The sequence below is a fragment of the Entelurus aequoreus genome, linkage group LG14 (genome assembly GCF_033978785.1).
Source record: "Entelurus aequoreus isolate RoL-2023_Sb linkage group LG14, RoL_Eaeq_v1.1, whole genome shotgun sequence".
Taxonomy (NCBI): Eukaryota; Metazoa; Chordata; class Actinopteri; order Syngnathiformes; family Syngnathidae; genus Entelurus; species Entelurus aequoreus.
This window is the reverse complement of record NC_084744.1, coordinates 39,036,441-39,054,297: the sequence shown is the minus strand read 5'-3', so window position 1 is coordinate 39,054,297 and position 17,857 is coordinate 39,036,441. Positions and strand designations below refer to the sequence as shown.

Genomic DNA, 17,857 nt, shown 5'->3' with positions numbered 1-17,857 from the left:
TAACTTGAGTTGATCTATTTTGGAAAACCTTGTTACATTGTTTAATGCATCCAGCGGGGCATCACAACAAAATTAGGCATAATAAATAATGTGTTAATTTCACGACTGTATATATCGTATCGGTTGATATCGGAATCGGTATTTAAGAGTTGGACAATATCGGAATATCGGATATCGCCGAAAAAGACATCGGACATCTTTAATTATTACAGTATTATTAATATTAATTATTATTCATCATAATTATGATGATAGTAATTAGTATTATTACTACTCAGTGGCCTAGTGGTTAGAGTGTCCGCCCTGAGATGGGTAGGTTGTGAGTTCAAACCCCGGCCGAGTCATACCAAAGACTATACAAATGGGAGCCATTACCTCCCTGCTTGGCACTCAGCATCAAGGCTTGGAATTGGGGGTTAAATCACCAAAAATGATTCCTGGGCTCTGCCACCGCTGCTGCCCACTGCTCCCCTCACCTCCCAGGGGGTGATCAAAGATGATGGGTCAAATGCAGAGGACACATTTCACCACACATAGTGTGTGTGTGTGACTATCATTGGTACTTTAACTTTAAATTTAACTTAATTATTGTTATTACTATTATTGCAATACATTTTATTTATGTTGCATTTTTGAACGATATTCAAAGACACTTACAATACCAAAGGACGCAATAAAATCAATCAGCAAATAAAGGATGTAAGCTTAAAGCTTCTGATGTGCGGGTAAATACTGCATGGGTAAAGAGTGCCTCTTTATCATCACCATTTCCACCAATATGCTGAATGTTTAGATGACTTGTCTCTGCCCATCAGTAATCTGAAGGGGTCAGTGCATGTTTCCGCAACATTTATTATTTGATTTATGTCCAGCACAACATCCTCTTTCTGGCTTTTAGCGCCCCGTTTTCCAAACGGTACGTACTGCCCGCACTTCCTGTTTGAGTGCACCAACCACGTCTGTGTCCAGCCTCACTGGAAGTGCGACGGAGACGACGATTGTGGAGACAATTCTGACGAGGGGCTTCACCTTTGTTGTAAGAAGGCACACGCGCACACAGAGTCACATGTTCCAAACATGACCCTGAGCCCTCTGAACTTTCTTCCTTAGTGACAGTCCAATGTGAGACGCAGTTCCGTTTCCGCTGCGACAACAACCGCTGCATCTACAGCCACGAGCTGTGCAACTCTGTGGATGACTGTGGTGACAACTCAGACGAGAGACAAGAAAACTGTAAGACACGACTTCTTGTTTACATGGCTGGACTGATGTTTACATGCTGAATTTACCCCTGGCATCAATAAAGTACTTTCTATTCTATTCTATTCTATTCTATACTATACTATTCTATTCTGTTCTATTCTAGTCTATACTACACTGCACCTAATTGTCGTGCATGATCTGACTTTGAGGCTCCTGATCTTCTCTAATGGTCCATGTGCCATGTTCCTTCTCTAATGATCCATGTGCCATGTTCCTTCTCTAATGATCCATGTGCATGTTCCTTCTCTAATGATCCATGTGCATGTTCCTTCTCTAATGATCCATGTGCATGTTCCTTCTCTAATGGTCCATGTGCCATGTTCCTTCTCTAATGGTCCATGTGCCATGTTCCTTCTCTAATGGTCCACGTGCCATGTTCCTTCTCTAATGGTCTATGTGCCATGTTCCTTCTCTAATGATCCATGTGCCATGTTCCTTCTCTAATGGTCCTTGTGCCATGTTCCTTCTCTAATGGTCCTTGTGCCATGTTCCTTCTCTAATGGTCCATGTGCCATGTTCCTTCTCTAATGGTCCACGTGCCATGTTCCTTCTCTAATGGTCTATGTGCCATGTTCCTTCTCTAATGATCCATGTGCCATGTTCCTTCTCTAATGGTCCTTGTGCCATGTTCCTTCTCTAATGATCCATGTGCCATGTTCCTTCTCTAATGATCCATGTGCCACGTTCCTTCTCTAATGATCCATGTGCCACGTTCCTTCTCTAATGGTCCAAGTGCCATGTTGCTTCTCTAATGGTCCATGTGCCATGTTCCTTCTCTAATGGTCCATGTGCCATGTTCCTTCTATAATGGTCCATGTGCCATGTTTCTTCTCTAATGATCCATGTGCCATGTTCCTTCTCTTGGTCCATGTGCCATGTTCCTTCTCTAATCGTCCATGTGCCATTTTCCTTCTCTAATGGTCCATGTGCCATGTTCCTTCTCTAATGATCCATGTGCCATGTTCCTTCTCTATTGGTCCATGTGCCATGTTCCTTCTCTAATGGTCCATGGGCCATGTTCCTTCTCTAATGGTCCATGTGCCATGTTCCTTCTCTAATGATTCATGTGCCATGTTCCTTCTCTAATGGTCCATGTGCCATGTTCCTTCTCTAATGATCCATGTGCCATGTTCCTTCTCTAATGATCCATGGGCCATGTTCCTTCTCTAATGATCCATGTGCCATGTTCCTTCTCTAATGATCCATGTGCCATGTTCCTCTCCCTGCAGGCCAAAGCCCCACACATGGACCCTGCACAGAGGAAGAGTACAAATGCAGTAATGGACAATGTGTTCCTCTTCAGTACGCCTGTGACGATTATGACGACTGCGGGGACCAATCGGATGAGCTCGGTTGCCGTAAGTAACGTTAAACAGAATGTGGGTAAGACCGCAAATTATGGGTGGACATCTTTTAGATTAGTGCACACTCTAATAAGACATGAGTTAACCTAGAAAAGGTACAATGGCTTCCAGGGGATGTACCGCCAGCTTGTAAAAACAACTACTATGTAACACAGCAGTAGTGTTTAGATACAACACTCAACATATTAAGTTAGTTAATGTTAAAGTGCCAATGTTGTTGCATCTACTATGTAACCCAGCGGTAGTGTTTAGATACAACACTCAACATATTGTTGCATCTACTATGTAACCCAGCAGTAGTGTTTAGATACAACACTCAACATATTGTTGCACCTGCTTACACAGACCAGCAGAGCGGACAATCTTGCAGTGACCACATATGTGAACACAACTGTACTGACTTGACCGACGGAGGCTTTCTGTGCTCCTGCATGCCGGGCTATTGGGCCAAAAACACCGAAAGACACACCTGTGAAGGTAGGGGACATTTTGAACACTTCAGTCGATGCAAGAAGTTGGAGCATAGACACAAATATATCCTATGTCTCAGTGAATTTCTCTAATTTCCTTAATATTATCCAGTTGTTAGATATGTGCTGTGAAATACCATATTGACTCAAATATGAGAGCTTCTTTGGCCTTCCTGGCCTCAGTTTACCTTTACTTTCCACGTTATGATGTTTTGTGGTTATGAACACAATCTATAAATGGAATACAACTTTATTTTGGTGCATAAACACTAGATTCTCTGGAGAAGCAGTAAGAGTGTGCACGGCAGAAGAATACAGAAGCCAGTGTGCGCCACATGTGGTACAAGAGTGCAGTCATCATGGGCCTGATCTACTATGTGTCAAATAACAAGTGCCAAGCAGCAATTTTTTGTATTTCTTAAAGCACATTTTTGCTACGAGTGTTTAGAAAAATGTGTACTCATTTCCCTCCACAGTCATGTTATCATGTGCCTACCTGTGTGCATTCACAATGTTGAACAAGCAGCACAGTATGTGTCCATGCACTAAATTAGTCTGATTTCTCAAGTACCATATATTCCGGACCACAGGGCGCAGTGCCGATGAGCGGGTCTTGTCAGGTCTATTTTCATACAATAGGCGCATTAAAGGAGTCATATTATTATGATATTTTCCAAAAGTAAAATACTCCCTTGTGGTCTACATAATATGTAATAATGGTTCTTTGCTCAAAATGTTGCATAAATTATGTTTTACACAGCATCTTCAAGTCACTTTCTGACAGTCGCTTCAGGGGACTGTCTTATTTACGTGCCTCCACTTGGACAGCGTCTTCTCCCCATCATCTTTGTTGTAGCGGGAGTGGAAGAAGTGTCAAAAGATGGAGCTAACTGTTTCAATGACATTCAGACTTTAATTCAATCAATAACGGAGCAGCATCTCCTCATCCGTGGCTCTCTAATAACTAAAGTTCCTTGGGTGAATAATGTAAACTCACTACACACTACTACAAATTTTAGTGCTTTCATGGCGAAATATAAGTAAGAACTTTAAACTACTTTATATTAGAAATGGCAACAGCGGAAGCATAACAAGAAGATAGAGAAAAAGAAGTAGATTATCGACTACTGTGTCAGCAAGGACTACAAAGGCGGACGTGCGCAAATTTTCAGGACTTAAGTAGATCCCAAATACAGATCAGCAGGTACCAGAAGGTAAGAAAAGTTGGTATTACATAATATTGCGAAACAAAACAGCAGATACTATATCTTACCTTATACACACACCATAATAATACTCCTATGTTGAAGCACAGTACAATCCATCAAGTGGTGTGGCTTCATAGCTTACCAAAGTCCTACTAAAACATTTTGATAGATTTTTGAGCGCCGTGTGTAATGTTCTATATTTTCAATGGAACATTTAAAATGTTGGTGTTGTTTAGTTGAGTCATATTGCAGCCTACACGTATCTCTTATGTGTGACTGCCATCATATTGCAGTATACACGTATCTCCTATGTGTGGCTGCCATCATATTGCAGTCCACACGTTTCTCTTATGTGTGACTGCCATCTACTGATCACACTTATAATTTCACCATGTACCAAATAAAATAGCTTCGAGGTCGGTAAGCACAACGAAAATGATTCCGCACCTGGTTATAAGGCACACTGTCGAGTTTTGAGAAAATTAAAGGATTTTAAGTGCGCTTTATAGTCCGAAAAATACAGTAGTTTGACACTAAAAAAAGCATTCTACAACACATGGAAACACCTTAATCCAATTGTGTTCGGTTTTTGAAAAGTCCGACTTACACACCTGGATTACACGATTGGAAACCAGATCCCTCGAGCAGGTGTGTGCACAAGGGGGTACCCTTCATATTACGCATGCGCCAGTTTGGATGCGCGGGATATATACAGAAAACAGATACCATTCAATAAAAATATAGGCAACAATTGTAATAAAGAGTAGTCTGTTTATTTGCTGCACAAATTAAAAGAACATAACTTTTTCAAGTGCACGATGGTAGAAAAAAAGGAAACAGATTTATTTAAGAAGGTAGCTAAGGAAATTGAGAATGCCGTCTTAATTGGGACTCCCGAACAAAATAAGAATGAGAAGAATGAGAAGCGGTATATTACCAGGCAAATAATAAAGCGTACACAAACCTCTTCACTCTGATTAACAATAACTCTGTATTCCACACAACTGGCAAGATAGTCCAGAACAATAACAACCTTCATCTGGAACAGTACGGTTTTCCGCAGAGCCTTTGCTACCTTATGATTGAACTCCGAGACCTTCAAAGCTTTTGTTTTCATGATTCTCCATCCGAAAGTTCCTTCGAAAAAACTCTCCGGTCTCCAGTGTTTCTTTGCTTCAGAGCTCCATCCGCTGATTGATTGATTGAAACTTTTATTAGTAGATTGCACAGTACAGTACATGTTCCGTACAACTGACCACTAAATGGTAACACCCGAATAAGTTTTTCAACTTGTTTAAGTCCACGTTAATCAATTCATGGTACAAATATATACTATCATCATAATACAGTCATCACACAAGTTAATCATCAGAGTATATACATTGAATTATTTACATTATTTACAATGAAATCGGATACATTCTTGGTCGTGTCATGTTTGTAGCGCAATATAAGATTATTTCTTGATGCTGTCTGCTATTTAACATCAGCATAATATTTGTCATCTGTGCGAATATTACAGTGGACATCACATACCACAGATCTAGGCTGGTAACACAGAGGCTAGTGTGACGTCATAGGTCAACCGGAAGAGCAATATATTTATCCGCACTAAAAGGAAATAAGCGCCCCCCCCAATGTACAGGAGGCACACGGCGTATGACCAATAGTCGCATTAGAGACACTTGGACTTCACATGTAGATCATTTAGTGCATGGAAACGTAGTGTCTGATACCTTTTCTGCAATATACAATCACAATCTAGAAACAGTAACTATTTTTAGCACGTTGACAACAAGCTCTGTGGACCACCACAACACATTCATGCGTTACATGCAAGCCTTTTATTTGGCTGTTATCAGACCAATATCCAATATCAATATTGGATCGGTACAGTTTTAATGCAACATGTGTAAGAGAACTGTCATTGGTTATTTAAAAGTGTTGGCTACATGTAAACACCACTTTATGCCTGTGTTTGGAAAAGATATAAACGAGTGTGAGGTGTACGGCATTTGTCCGCAAGAGTGCAAGAACACCAAGGGAAGCTACGAGTGTTTCTGTGCCGAAGGATTTGATTCCTTCGGCGAACCGCATGGCACTGAGTGTGCTGCCCGAGGTAAGTACTCTAAAAAGACAAGTTACCTGTCTGTTATTTAACTACTAAAAACACTTTTTTTCTGCCGTACTTATAAAAGGAAATCCACCAGTGCTTCTCCTGCCGGATAACGTCCGCATCCGCCGTTTCAACCTGTCGTCAGAGCAGTACTCTGACTATGTTGACAACGCAGAGCATATTCAAGCTCTAGACTACCTTTGGGACCCAGACAAACAAGGCCTCAGTAAGAACAAAGTATATGTTTTACCTATTGTCAACCTTAGTGTGACTAGGGTTGCAAAGGTGTGGAAAGTTTCCGGAAATTTACCACAGGAAGTTTGGAAATTTTGACAATCTTTTGATTATTCAAAGTTGGACACCGTCCATCTTATTTTGTAGAATAAGATGAGAAGCTTGTAAAACACTAATGCAATGCCACACACAGATATAAATAGTCATCTAAACAATTGGAGTAGTCTTTAAAAATATTTTACTGATGGACAAATGAATAGAAATAGGCTAGATGAATAAATGGAACACTCAATCAGCATGCTAAATCAAACTATAACTTACATTCTTGTATGACAACAGAATGGCTAGCAGAACAGAAGGCAGAGGAAACTACACCTTTTGATTTAGTATTTGCTAATTGAACTTTACACATCACAAAAAAGGTCAATTCGGATCGCTAACGTTGCTAGCATAAATGAATGAGAGAAAATTAGCATCACGGCTAACAGAGAAATATTTTCGGTTCATTATGAGACTGTGGTGGTACATAAACCTAGCTAGCTAGAGATATTGACCCCAAAATCATTTAACAAGTACAGGAACAGCTAGCTAGCTTGAGTGGAAGTCTGCTGGAGTAGTCTACAGTCATACACATACTTGCCAACCTTGAGACCTCCGAATTTGGGAGATTGGGGGGGCGGGGTTAAGGGGGGAGGAGTATATTTATAGCTAGAATTCACTGAAATTCAAGTATTTCTTATATATATATATATATATATATATATATATATATATATATATATATATATATATATATATATATATATATATATATATATATATATATATATACTGTATACATATATATATAGTACAGTACACAGTAATGAAAACACAGTTGTTCTACTAACTGTACTGTACTTATTGCTTACTTAAAAAAAGAAAACAACACTTACCTTTCACTATTTGAGTAGTCTTTGTTCTGCCATTTGAGTACTGGCGAGCGATCTCTGAATCCGGGAACATATCCTTCACGGATTTGTTGAAAACATCCGCAAATGAGAACGGGATGTTGCTTGCAGCCATCAGCATAGCCATCTTTGTCTCGGCATATGTTACACCCTCTGGTCTCCATTTAGCGAGGTGGCCCATAATACTGGGCTGTGACCAGTGCTGCCGCCTTGTGCTTCTCTGACCGTTCATGAGTGACTATATCCATTCGTCCACCGTGTTCAATGGAGAAGTCTGATCTACAAAATTTGCAGGCAGCATACCCCTTCCCCTTCGAGCTGTCCTGGATGAACTGAAATTCTTGTTTCCAATCATTTTGGAACTTGCAAGCATACTTCTTCTTCTTACTCGTCGTCGCCATGACTCTCTTCTTCGTTCTTCTGCTTCGTCTCTGTTATATTTTTGGACATTACTACTTGCCAAAGTTTTAAAGCAATGCATGATGGGAATCCGGATGTTGTGTGTCAGTGTATTAACGTGCCGGCTGGAATAAATACAAGCTGAGAAATAGCTCCGTGCCTGCCTACTTTATGGGTTATAGATAAACCTATGGATAACGGAGACATATGTAATAGTCTCCTTTTCAGGTGAGAGAGGACGCTAAAGGCAGTGCCTTTAAGGCACGCCCCCAATATTGTTGTCCAGCTGGAAATCGGGAGAAATTCGGGAGAATAGTTGTCCCGGGAGATTTTCGGGAGAGGCTCTGAAATTCGGGAGTCTCCCTGAAAATTCGGGAGGGTTGGCAAGTATGGCCATACAGTAAAAAAAAGCAATTACACCTCTATCAAACTTAAATACCATAGATCAAATATGTTTACCCCAGTAATATCATCAAAACTTACCTGACTGGATGAAGTCCTTGGGCTCAATTACCAGTGTGGCCTCAATAGCCCTGCTGTAGTGTGTAGCATACTGGGAATTATCTGCACATGTGATGGAGGAACGCACTGTGCAGGGTTGAAATTCTACTGAATTTGCATTAAATCAGGTTGTTTTAGATAATAATCATGCTGCAAGATCTAGCATGTTGCATTCAATGTTTATTCCCATTAATTTCCCATTAATTCCCATTAATTCCCATGGAAAGTTTCCAACTTTGAATATTCCCGGAAATTTGCAACCCTAAGTGTGACTAATATCTCGTGTACCATACGTAGGTATTGTCTACTGGACAGTTCTTGGTGGAGCATCTGAATTTGGCTCCATCAAACGAGCATACATGACCACCTTCAATGATCAAGGCAACAACCCTGTTAGAGATGTGGACCTCAACCTGAAATACGTGGCTGATCCTGAGGGCATCGCTGTGGACTGGGTTGGCGGGTAACTCACCAAGACTTGTTTTACTTTTGCTCAAATTGGTGTGTGGGTAACATATATATCTACATACAGGCATATTTACTGGACAGACGCAGGTACCAATCGCATTGAGGTGGCCAAGTTGGATGGGCGCTACAGGAAGTGGCTGGTCCACACTGACCTCGACCAGCCTGCCGCTATTGTTGTCAATCCAGCACTTGGGTATGGATGATCAGAGCCTGTGGTTGTTGCACAATGTGTCGTACAGAGTTAAGAGTTGTGTCTACTGCAGAACGATGTACTGGACAGACTGGGGCAGGAAGCCCAAAATAGAGTCAGCGTGGATGGACGGCCAAAACAGACAGGTGCTGGTTGGCAAAGAAGACTTGGGCTGGCCTACTGGTCTCGCTTTGGACTATCTGAACGGAAACAGAATCTACTGGTGTGACTCTAAAGAAAACATAATTGAGTCCATGAGGCCTGATGGCACAGACAGAAAGATCATCATATCAGGAGGTCGGAGATGCCTTTTTGTCCTGCACCATTACTTTTGCTCACAATGTTAAATGTTGAAGGTTTTGTGCTCCAGATGTTGGAAATCCATACAGCGTTGACCTGTTTGAGGGCCACGTGTACTGGACCACAAAGGAGAAAGGGGAAGTGTGGAAGACTGATCAGTTTGGGAAAGGAAGCAAAGTCAAAGTTTTAACCATCAACCCCTGGCTGACTCAGGTCCGCATTTATCAGGAGCATCGACACAACCAGTCAGGTCAGACCCCCAGCACACTCACGTGAATAATACCTTCAATTGCTGACCATGCACATTACAATAAGGAAGAAATGAGCCAGCAAAGGTGGGTAAAATAGCCAGAAATTATGTTCAAGTAAGAGTACCATTACTTTAGAGCACAGGTGTCAAAGTCAAGGCCCGGGGGCCAAATAATTTTATGTGGCCCGCAAACACCTGGAAATGATATGTCAATAAAGTACTTCATATTTTCTCACTAAATGTAATAGATTTTTTTCATTTTGACAGAAAAAATATATGTACTGCTTGAAATTGCATACCTTTTAAATGTTAATAGTATCCAATATTGCAACAAATAATACAGTATATAATACAGCATATTATCATACTTTCCAAACATGTTTTTGTCTAAATAAAAATACTTAACTTTGCAGCAAACTACCCATCAAATTCATAAAAATGACAATACATTTTACGGTGTTCTTTACAACATATTACTATAAATTGAAAAAAAAGTCAAACATTTTGCGTTAAAATTCTGTTGAGTGAGCTGCCATATTCTTACTGTATAATCTTGTTGTTAACAGTGTATTACTGTAAATGGAAAAACGATTAATTTGTTTTTACGAGAGAAACTCTGGCAGAAGTTGCCAAAATAAAAAAATAACTTGTACAGTTTTTCTATGAACAATATCATGTTGTAAAAACCAATGTACATTTAACACAAACATTCTGGCAACTAAGCTGCCAGCTTTTTCCCCTAAAAAAACTCCAAAAACAGTGGTACTGTTTTTCCATTTACTGTAAAATTTTGTAAAAAATAAAAAAAAACAGTATATTTTACAGTAAAATGTTGTAAATGTTAAGTTTTTACTGTAAAATGGACAGTCTACTTAAAACAATGTATATAATGAATAATAAAATCCAGAGGCATATTCCTACATTATTGGCTGTTACACTTTGATGGCAGACATAACTGCCATGTGGCCCTCAGGGAAAACCACTTGGACATCCCTTGTCTAAAGTAATACGACTCAAGTAAAAGTAAAAAGCAGTCATTCCAAATAATTACTTGAGTGAGAGTAAGTCAATTTTTAGAGAAAAAACTACTCAAGTACTGAGTAACCGATGAGTAACTTCTGATTTATTTAGTAGCGATTTTTAATGGTACTTACAGTAACAACTGTAGTGTGTGTGTGTGTGTGTGTGTGTGTATGTATGTGTGTGTGGTGTGTGTGTGTGCGTGCTTAAGAAACAGAGAGGACCTATGACAGCATGTACCACAAAGGATGCACATGTTACGTCACAAGTTGAAAGTGGAATTCTTGTATGCTGAAATGTGAACATTTCTCCTGACACAGATGACAGCACATGGTTTGAATGTTCTTTTTCTTAGCTTGTAAGTAAACATTAGAAAGTTGCACTGCCACAGCTTATGTCATGTCACTTTTGACAGTGTTGTTTGGAGAACGGTCATGTGACTGCCAGGCTCCATTTGATTGCTGAGATACAGTCAAATGTCACTAGAGCAGGACTGTCAAAGTCATTTGGGGTCATGAGTCGCATGGAAGAACATCTATTCCCAAGTATCAATCCAGTGCTAACTCAACAAACCGTAAGAAACGGAGGTCAAAACTTTTAAAATGGTTAAGTTCACTTTTCTTGTGTTTGACAGACATTACGGGGGAGTAAATGACCATGTGTTCCAAGCAGGAAGCATAAAACAGCAGGTTTTAAGTTTCATGTGGGCCGAAGAGGAGGAGCCACAATCACCCTTTACTGTGTACTTCTTACTTGGCCCCGGTATAAACCGTTCGCTTGCCTAACAGAATTGCTATCGCGACATCCAGTGGACACATTTAGAACAGCAGTTTCTTTCTTTAAAAAAAGCAGCTCATTTCCATACTTGGCTAACTCATCACGTGTGTTTGACAGCCGTGCACTAGAGCATATGTTGGATTGCTGAAACTGAGTCATCTTTTAGTGCCCGCTGAAATCATCGCAACAAATCATCTTTGCAAGCAGTAATTAGTACATTAAAAGTAAATGTAATGATGACAAAAATAAATGTGGTGATGGGAATGAAAGTCAATGTAACAGAGTAAACATGGCATTACTTCTTGACAAACATTCTCAAGTAAATGTAAAAAGTAAGTTGCATTAAACTACTCTGACAAGCACAAGTATGCTAACAGTAGTAGAATTAAATGTAAAAAGTAAGTTGCATTAAAACTACTCTGACAAGCACAATGTATGCTAACAGTAGTAGAAGTAAATGTAGGTTACTACCCACCTCTGAAGGCCAGCTAGTTAAGAAAAGTCATGACAAAACCTAGGTGAATATAATGAAAGAAAAATACTTAATATTGAAACATCAGGTGCTCTACTGGCCGCAATATACTGTAAGGTATTATTGATTACATTGATCCATGTATAATTTGATCCAAAGGTAGCTCAAACTTTCACCGTGTGATCTATATGTGGAGGTACTTAGAAATTCATGATATCACTGAGAAGTCAAAGGTTCATTTCATTTTGCTTGTACAGTTGACCCAATGAGTGATTGTGCTCTGCCATCCTCAGTGCCCAACCCGTGCAAGAATGTGTGTAGTCACCTGTGTCTCCTCCGGCCTGGTGGATACACCTGTACCTGCCCGCAAGGTTCCTCTCTGATGGATTTTGACTCGAGGGAATGTGATGCAGGTAAGCTTGCATGTGCTGCCGTGTGAACTGTTGCAGTCCAAGTCTGTCTATTGTTACAAACTGTTTGATTGTCACTCGGCAGCCATTGAAGCACCTGTAGCAATGCCCCTGGCATGCAGGTGCATGAACGGCGGGAGCTGCTTTACAGATGAAGGAGGTCTGCCCAAATGCAAGTGAGTGAGGTTGCAGGTGTGTTTGATAAGCAACCTGTATTTGTTCACTGACTAAGTCCATCCTGTTGGCTGCAAAGATGTCCTTATGGTTATGTGGGAAGCTACTGCGAGATGGGCAAGTCACGAGGTGCTCCAGCAGGAACAGGTACTCACACAAATCTGCTGTTAGTGAACTTGTCACTATTTAACATAGCTACTGACAGGTACACCTGAAATAAGACCTGTGTTAGCAAAGATGTTGGGACAAAAATGTTGGAAAAAGTGCACTTGAAAATAATAATAAACATGTTTATTTTGCCAAAAATGTTCTATTACTACTATGAGCCTCTGCAGCCGCAGCCAGCAGGGCGCCGCCATCTTTACTCAACTCAATGTTAATAATTCTTTGAAACCGTCCGACAATGTCAATCCTCACTGACCATTATTATCTCTTATATAGACTGTCAGGCCTCCAATTTTTTACTTTTTAAGGTCAAGGCAAGTGTTGCCTTATAGGAGGGCTCACATTTTAGAGCACCAAGGCAAACATTATTTTCCTTCGAGGCAGGGGCTCCAAAGCATGCATGCATATATATATATATATATATATTAGAGATGCACGGTTTGCGGGCACACCCACGGTGTCCGCGGGTAATCCGCGGGTCGGGCGGATGAATGACGAAAAAAATTGATTTTAAATAGATTCGGGCGGATGGCGGTTGAACCAATTCGGAAATATATATACATAGTAAATGTATAAAGAGAATCCTATGTGTCCCAGCAACAAGTGCCGCAAGTGAGCGCTCCTTCAGCGCAGCAGGACGCATTTTAGAGGCCAGGCGCTCTCGCCTGCATGAATCCTGGCACTGTAGATGCCATTTTATTCCTGCATAGTGCTAAAAAAAAAAAGTAAGTAGACATACGGTTGGATATGTTAAACGAATTAGTCTACGTTACCTAGGCTATACCAAATAAGCCCATGTCTAACCTATATTGAGTTCGGTCAGCTGAATAACTGTGATGGTTACGTGTTGTTTGGGCGCACTACAATGCAAAGGAATTAAGGCAATTGCGTTGTTTATTGTGTTTTTTTTTCTATTGGAGATATACTACCGTGTGTTAATTATTTGGCCTCGCTTTCAAGTGAAGCGCATCTCCGATTGGCTACAATGTAAGGCCATTTAGCCTGCTTTGTTTGTCGCGACCGTCTATTTTCATTATAATTCAATTATTATTATTTATTTAATTTATTTTTGTTTAAATAGGGATGACATACATATGTTGTTGTATAATTTAAGTTTGTGCGCGTGATTGACAGCCTAAGGCTTATGAGGCGCATTTTTTATTTATTTTTTTATTTCAACTTAAAAACGTTTGAGCCTATGCCTATGCCTACAACATAGGCTATGTGTTTATCTTTATTTTCCTGCCTGTCGTTGACAATGGAGATTGTCTGATATTTTGTCAAGGCTGCAGATCAATCAATAAAGGTTCATCTTTGTCGCGAAATTGTTCACTATTTCACTGTGCATCCCGCCCTCGTCCCTATTTGAGCACTATAACGTTAACAAGTTAATATTCATTGAAATAAATTCAGAAATTTTTTTTTTACCTAACGAAAATATAGGCCTTGTCTTTCTAAAACATTTTTTTAACTTCTTAAAAGCATCGTTCTGCTTGCTGCAACTGCACACACAAAGTGTGAGGAACGCACTCCTGGCAACGGATGGCGGGCGGTTGTGGTTTTGATAAAATGTTGGTGCGGGTGGATGACGACTTTTGTGATGCGGTTGAGGATGAAATAATTGCCTATCCGCGCATCTCTAATATATATATATATATATATATATATATATATATATATATATGTATATATGTGTATATATATATATATATATATATATATATATATATATATATATATATATATATATATATATATATATATATACAAAACCCGTTTCCATATGAGTTGGGAAATTGTGTTAGATGTAAATATAAACAGAATACAATGATTTGCAAATCATTTTCAACCCATATTCAGTTGAATGCACTACAAAGACAAGATATTTGATGTTCAAACTCATAAACTTGATTTTTTTTTTGCAAATAATAATTAACTTAGAATTTCATGGCTGCAACACGTGCCAAAGTAGTTGGGAAAGGGCATGTTCACCACTGTGTTACATCACCTTTTCTTTTAACAACACTCAATAAACGATTGGGAACTGAGGAAACTAATTGTTGAAGCTTTGAAAGTGTAATTCTTTCCCATTCTTGTTTTATGTAGAGCTTCAGTCGTTCAACAGTCCGCTGTCGTATTTTACGCTTTATAATGCGCCACACATTTTTGATGGGAGACAGGTCTGGACTGCAGGCGGGCCAGGAAAGTACCCGCACTCTTTTTTTACGAAGCCACGCTGTTGTAACACGTGCTGAATGTGGCTTGGAATTGTCTTGCTGAAATAAGCAGGGGCGTCCATGAAAAAGACGGCGCTTAGATGTTAGGTTGTTCCAAAACCTGTATGTACCTTTCAGCATTAATGGTGCCTTCACAGATGTGTAAGTTACCCATGCTTTGGGCACTAATGCACCCCCATACCATCACAGATGTTGGCTTTTGAACTTTGCGTCGATAACAGTCTGGATGGTTCGCTTCCCCTTTGGTCCGGATGACACGATGTCGAATATTTCCAAAAACAATTTGAAATGTGGTCTCGTCAGACCACAGAACATTTTTCCACTTTGCATGAGTCCATCTTAGATGATCTCGGGCCCAGAGAAGCCGGCGGCGTTTCTGGATGTTGTTGATAAATGGCTTTCGCTTTGCATAGTAGAGCTTTAACTTGCACTTACAGATGTAGCGACCAACTGTATTTAGTGACAGTGGTTTTCTGAAGTGTTCCTGAGCCCATGTGGTGATATCCTTTAGAGATTGATGTCGGTTTTTGATACAGTGCCGTCTGAGGGATCGAAGGTCACGGTCATTCAATGTTGGTTTCCGGCCATGCTGCTTACGTGGAGTGATTTCTCCAGATTCTCTGAACCTTTTGATGATATTATGGACCGTAGATGGTGAAATCCCTAAATTTCTTGCAATTGCACTTTGAGAAACGTTGTTCTTAAACTGTTTGACTATTTGCTCACGCAGTTGTGGACAAAGGGGTGTACCTCGCCCCATCCTTTCTTGTGAAAGACTGAGCATTTTTTGGGAAGCTATTTTTATACCCAATCATGGCACCCACCTGTTCCCAATTAGCCTGCACACCTGTGGGATGTTCCAAATAAGTGTTTGATGAGCATTCCTCAACTGTATCAGTATTTATTGCCACCTTTCCCAACTTCTTTGTCACGTGTTGCTTGCATCAAATTCTAAAGTTAATGATTATTTGCACAACATTTTTTTTTATCAGTTTGAACATCAAATATGTTGTCTTTGTAGCATATTCAACTGAATATGGGTTGAAAATGATTTGCGAATCATTGTATTCCGTTTATATTTACATCTAACACAATTTCCCAACTCATATGGAAATGGGGTTTGTATATACTGTGTATATATATATATATATATATATATATATATATATATATATATATATATATATATATATATATATATATATATATATATATATACAGTATATATATGTGTGTATATATATACACACATATATATATATAAAGGAGGAGCTGGACCAAGTGGCTGGGGAGAGGGAAGTCTGGGCTTCCCTGCTTAGGTTGCTGCCCCCGCGACCCGACCTCGAAGTGGTGGAAGAAGACGGATGGCATGTGGTCTGGATTGTATAAATTTGTATTAGTTACACTCATCAAACGATTAATCGAAGCAACAGAATTAATGTTTTTTTCTAATAGAATCAATCGATTAATTGTTGCAGCCCTACTGCATAATCAATAATTGACATTTCAATGTTACTGCCTCAGCAGACTAATCTTTTGCACAAAGCACTAAGATGCCGCTTGGAGTATTTATCAATTTTAGTGTTTTTTAAAGAAGTTTACACGTTTTATTTGGCAATATTTTCCACCTTTCCTGTCTGGAGCTGTGGCAGTTCTACTGGCAGTCATCATGGTCATCATTACTGGAGCTTTGGCAGTCGGAGTCTTCCTCAACTACAAACGGACCGGATCCTTCATCCCCTCCATGCCCAAGCTGCCCAGGTATCTCACCGCTCATTCAATTGTGAAGAAAATATCTTATGAGCGTCATGCTTTTCTCCAGCCTCAGCAGTCTGGTGAAGTCCAGTGACACGGGGAATGGGGTGACCTTTCACTCTGGTGACAATGTGGATCTCGGACCAACGCATATTGGTGTGTCATTCATTGACACCAGCATGCAGATGGTGAGTTCATGTGTGAATAAGTCAGTGATGGTTTGCATTTTATTTTTATTTGTGCCGTAAAGTGAGGAAAAACAGATTTGCCATTCATTTTGAAGGAAATGTTGCACATATGTTTTTCTTTTTTTATGCATTCTAATTCGTAATATATGGCAAGTAGGAGGTGGCTAACATTGCAGCTAATGTGAGTACACTATTGTACCCAAACTCCCAAATTACTCCATTTATATTACATGAGAAAAACACTTTTCCCCTCAGGCGGTACTGCATCAAAAAGCGACATCAGTGTGTAAAAGATATCACCACACGGGTTCAGGAACACTTCAGAAAACCACTGTCAGTAACTACAGTTGGTCGCTACATCTGTAAGTGCAAGTTAAAACTCTACTATGCAAAGCCAAAGCCATTTATCAACAACACCCAGAAACGCTTCGCTGGGCTCGAGCTCATCTAAGATGGACTGATGCAAAGTGGAAATGTTCTGTGGTCTGACGAGTCCACGTTTCAAATTGTTTTTGGAAAGTAGGAGGTGGCTAACAATGCAGCTAATGTGAGTACAGTATTGCGCCCATAAAGCCCATTAAAAAATTAAACGCCCACATTACTACATTTACATGACATTACTAGAAGGATGTTTATAAACCGAGAAGTTGGTCAATCTTGACATCCAACTCGTACCTGGAGATGGCGAGAAAAACACTTTTTGTTTAAAACCTGCATGAGGATTATTTTGAATCCTTCATCTGAATGGGAAGATCTGAACATCCCATCAGTCCACGTCCTAGTGAGAGCAATTGTACATCCAAACAGTGATTGTTTTATTATGTTCATAGTTTGTAGATCTTGTTTTATTATGTTCATAGTTTGTAGATCTTGTTTGGCACTGAGCAATACTGCTGCATGGTGCTTAGTGTTTCACTAAAACTGGATCTGTTAAGCACAAACCTTC

General features: G+C 39.8%; 1 protein-coding gene across 1 annotated transcript in view; it reads left to right on the top strand.

Moving 5' to 3' along the window:
* lrp2a (low density lipoprotein receptor-related protein 2a) overlaps nt 1-17,857 on the top strand; it is a 139,042-nt gene that overhangs the window by 108,977 nt on the left and 12,208 nt on the right. Inside the window, exons 61-75 of the mRNA XM_062069846.1 lie at nt 899-1,036; nt 1,111-1,233; nt 2,493-2,621; nt 2,973-3,104; nt 6,293-6,424; nt 6,504-6,647; nt 8,803-8,968; nt 9,038-9,166; nt 9,237-9,460; nt 9,534-9,713; nt 12,276-12,395; nt 12,478-12,568; nt 12,646-12,713; nt 16,612-16,729; nt 16,791-16,911. Of these exons, the coding sequence (XP_061925830.1) occupies nt 899-1,036; nt 1,111-1,233; nt 2,493-2,621; nt 2,973-3,104; nt 6,293-6,424; nt 6,504-6,647; nt 8,803-8,968; nt 9,038-9,166; nt 9,237-9,460; nt 9,534-9,713; nt 12,276-12,395; nt 12,478-12,568; nt 12,646-12,713; nt 16,612-16,729; nt 16,791-16,911 (2,015 nt within the window). The remainder of the gene's footprint in view (nt 1-898; nt 1,037-1,110; nt 1,234-2,492; nt 2,622-2,972; nt 3,105-6,292; nt 6,425-6,503; nt 6,648-8,802; nt 8,969-9,037; nt 9,167-9,236; nt 9,461-9,533; nt 9,714-12,275; nt 12,396-12,477; nt 12,569-12,645; nt 12,714-16,611; nt 16,730-16,790; nt 16,912-17,857) is intronic.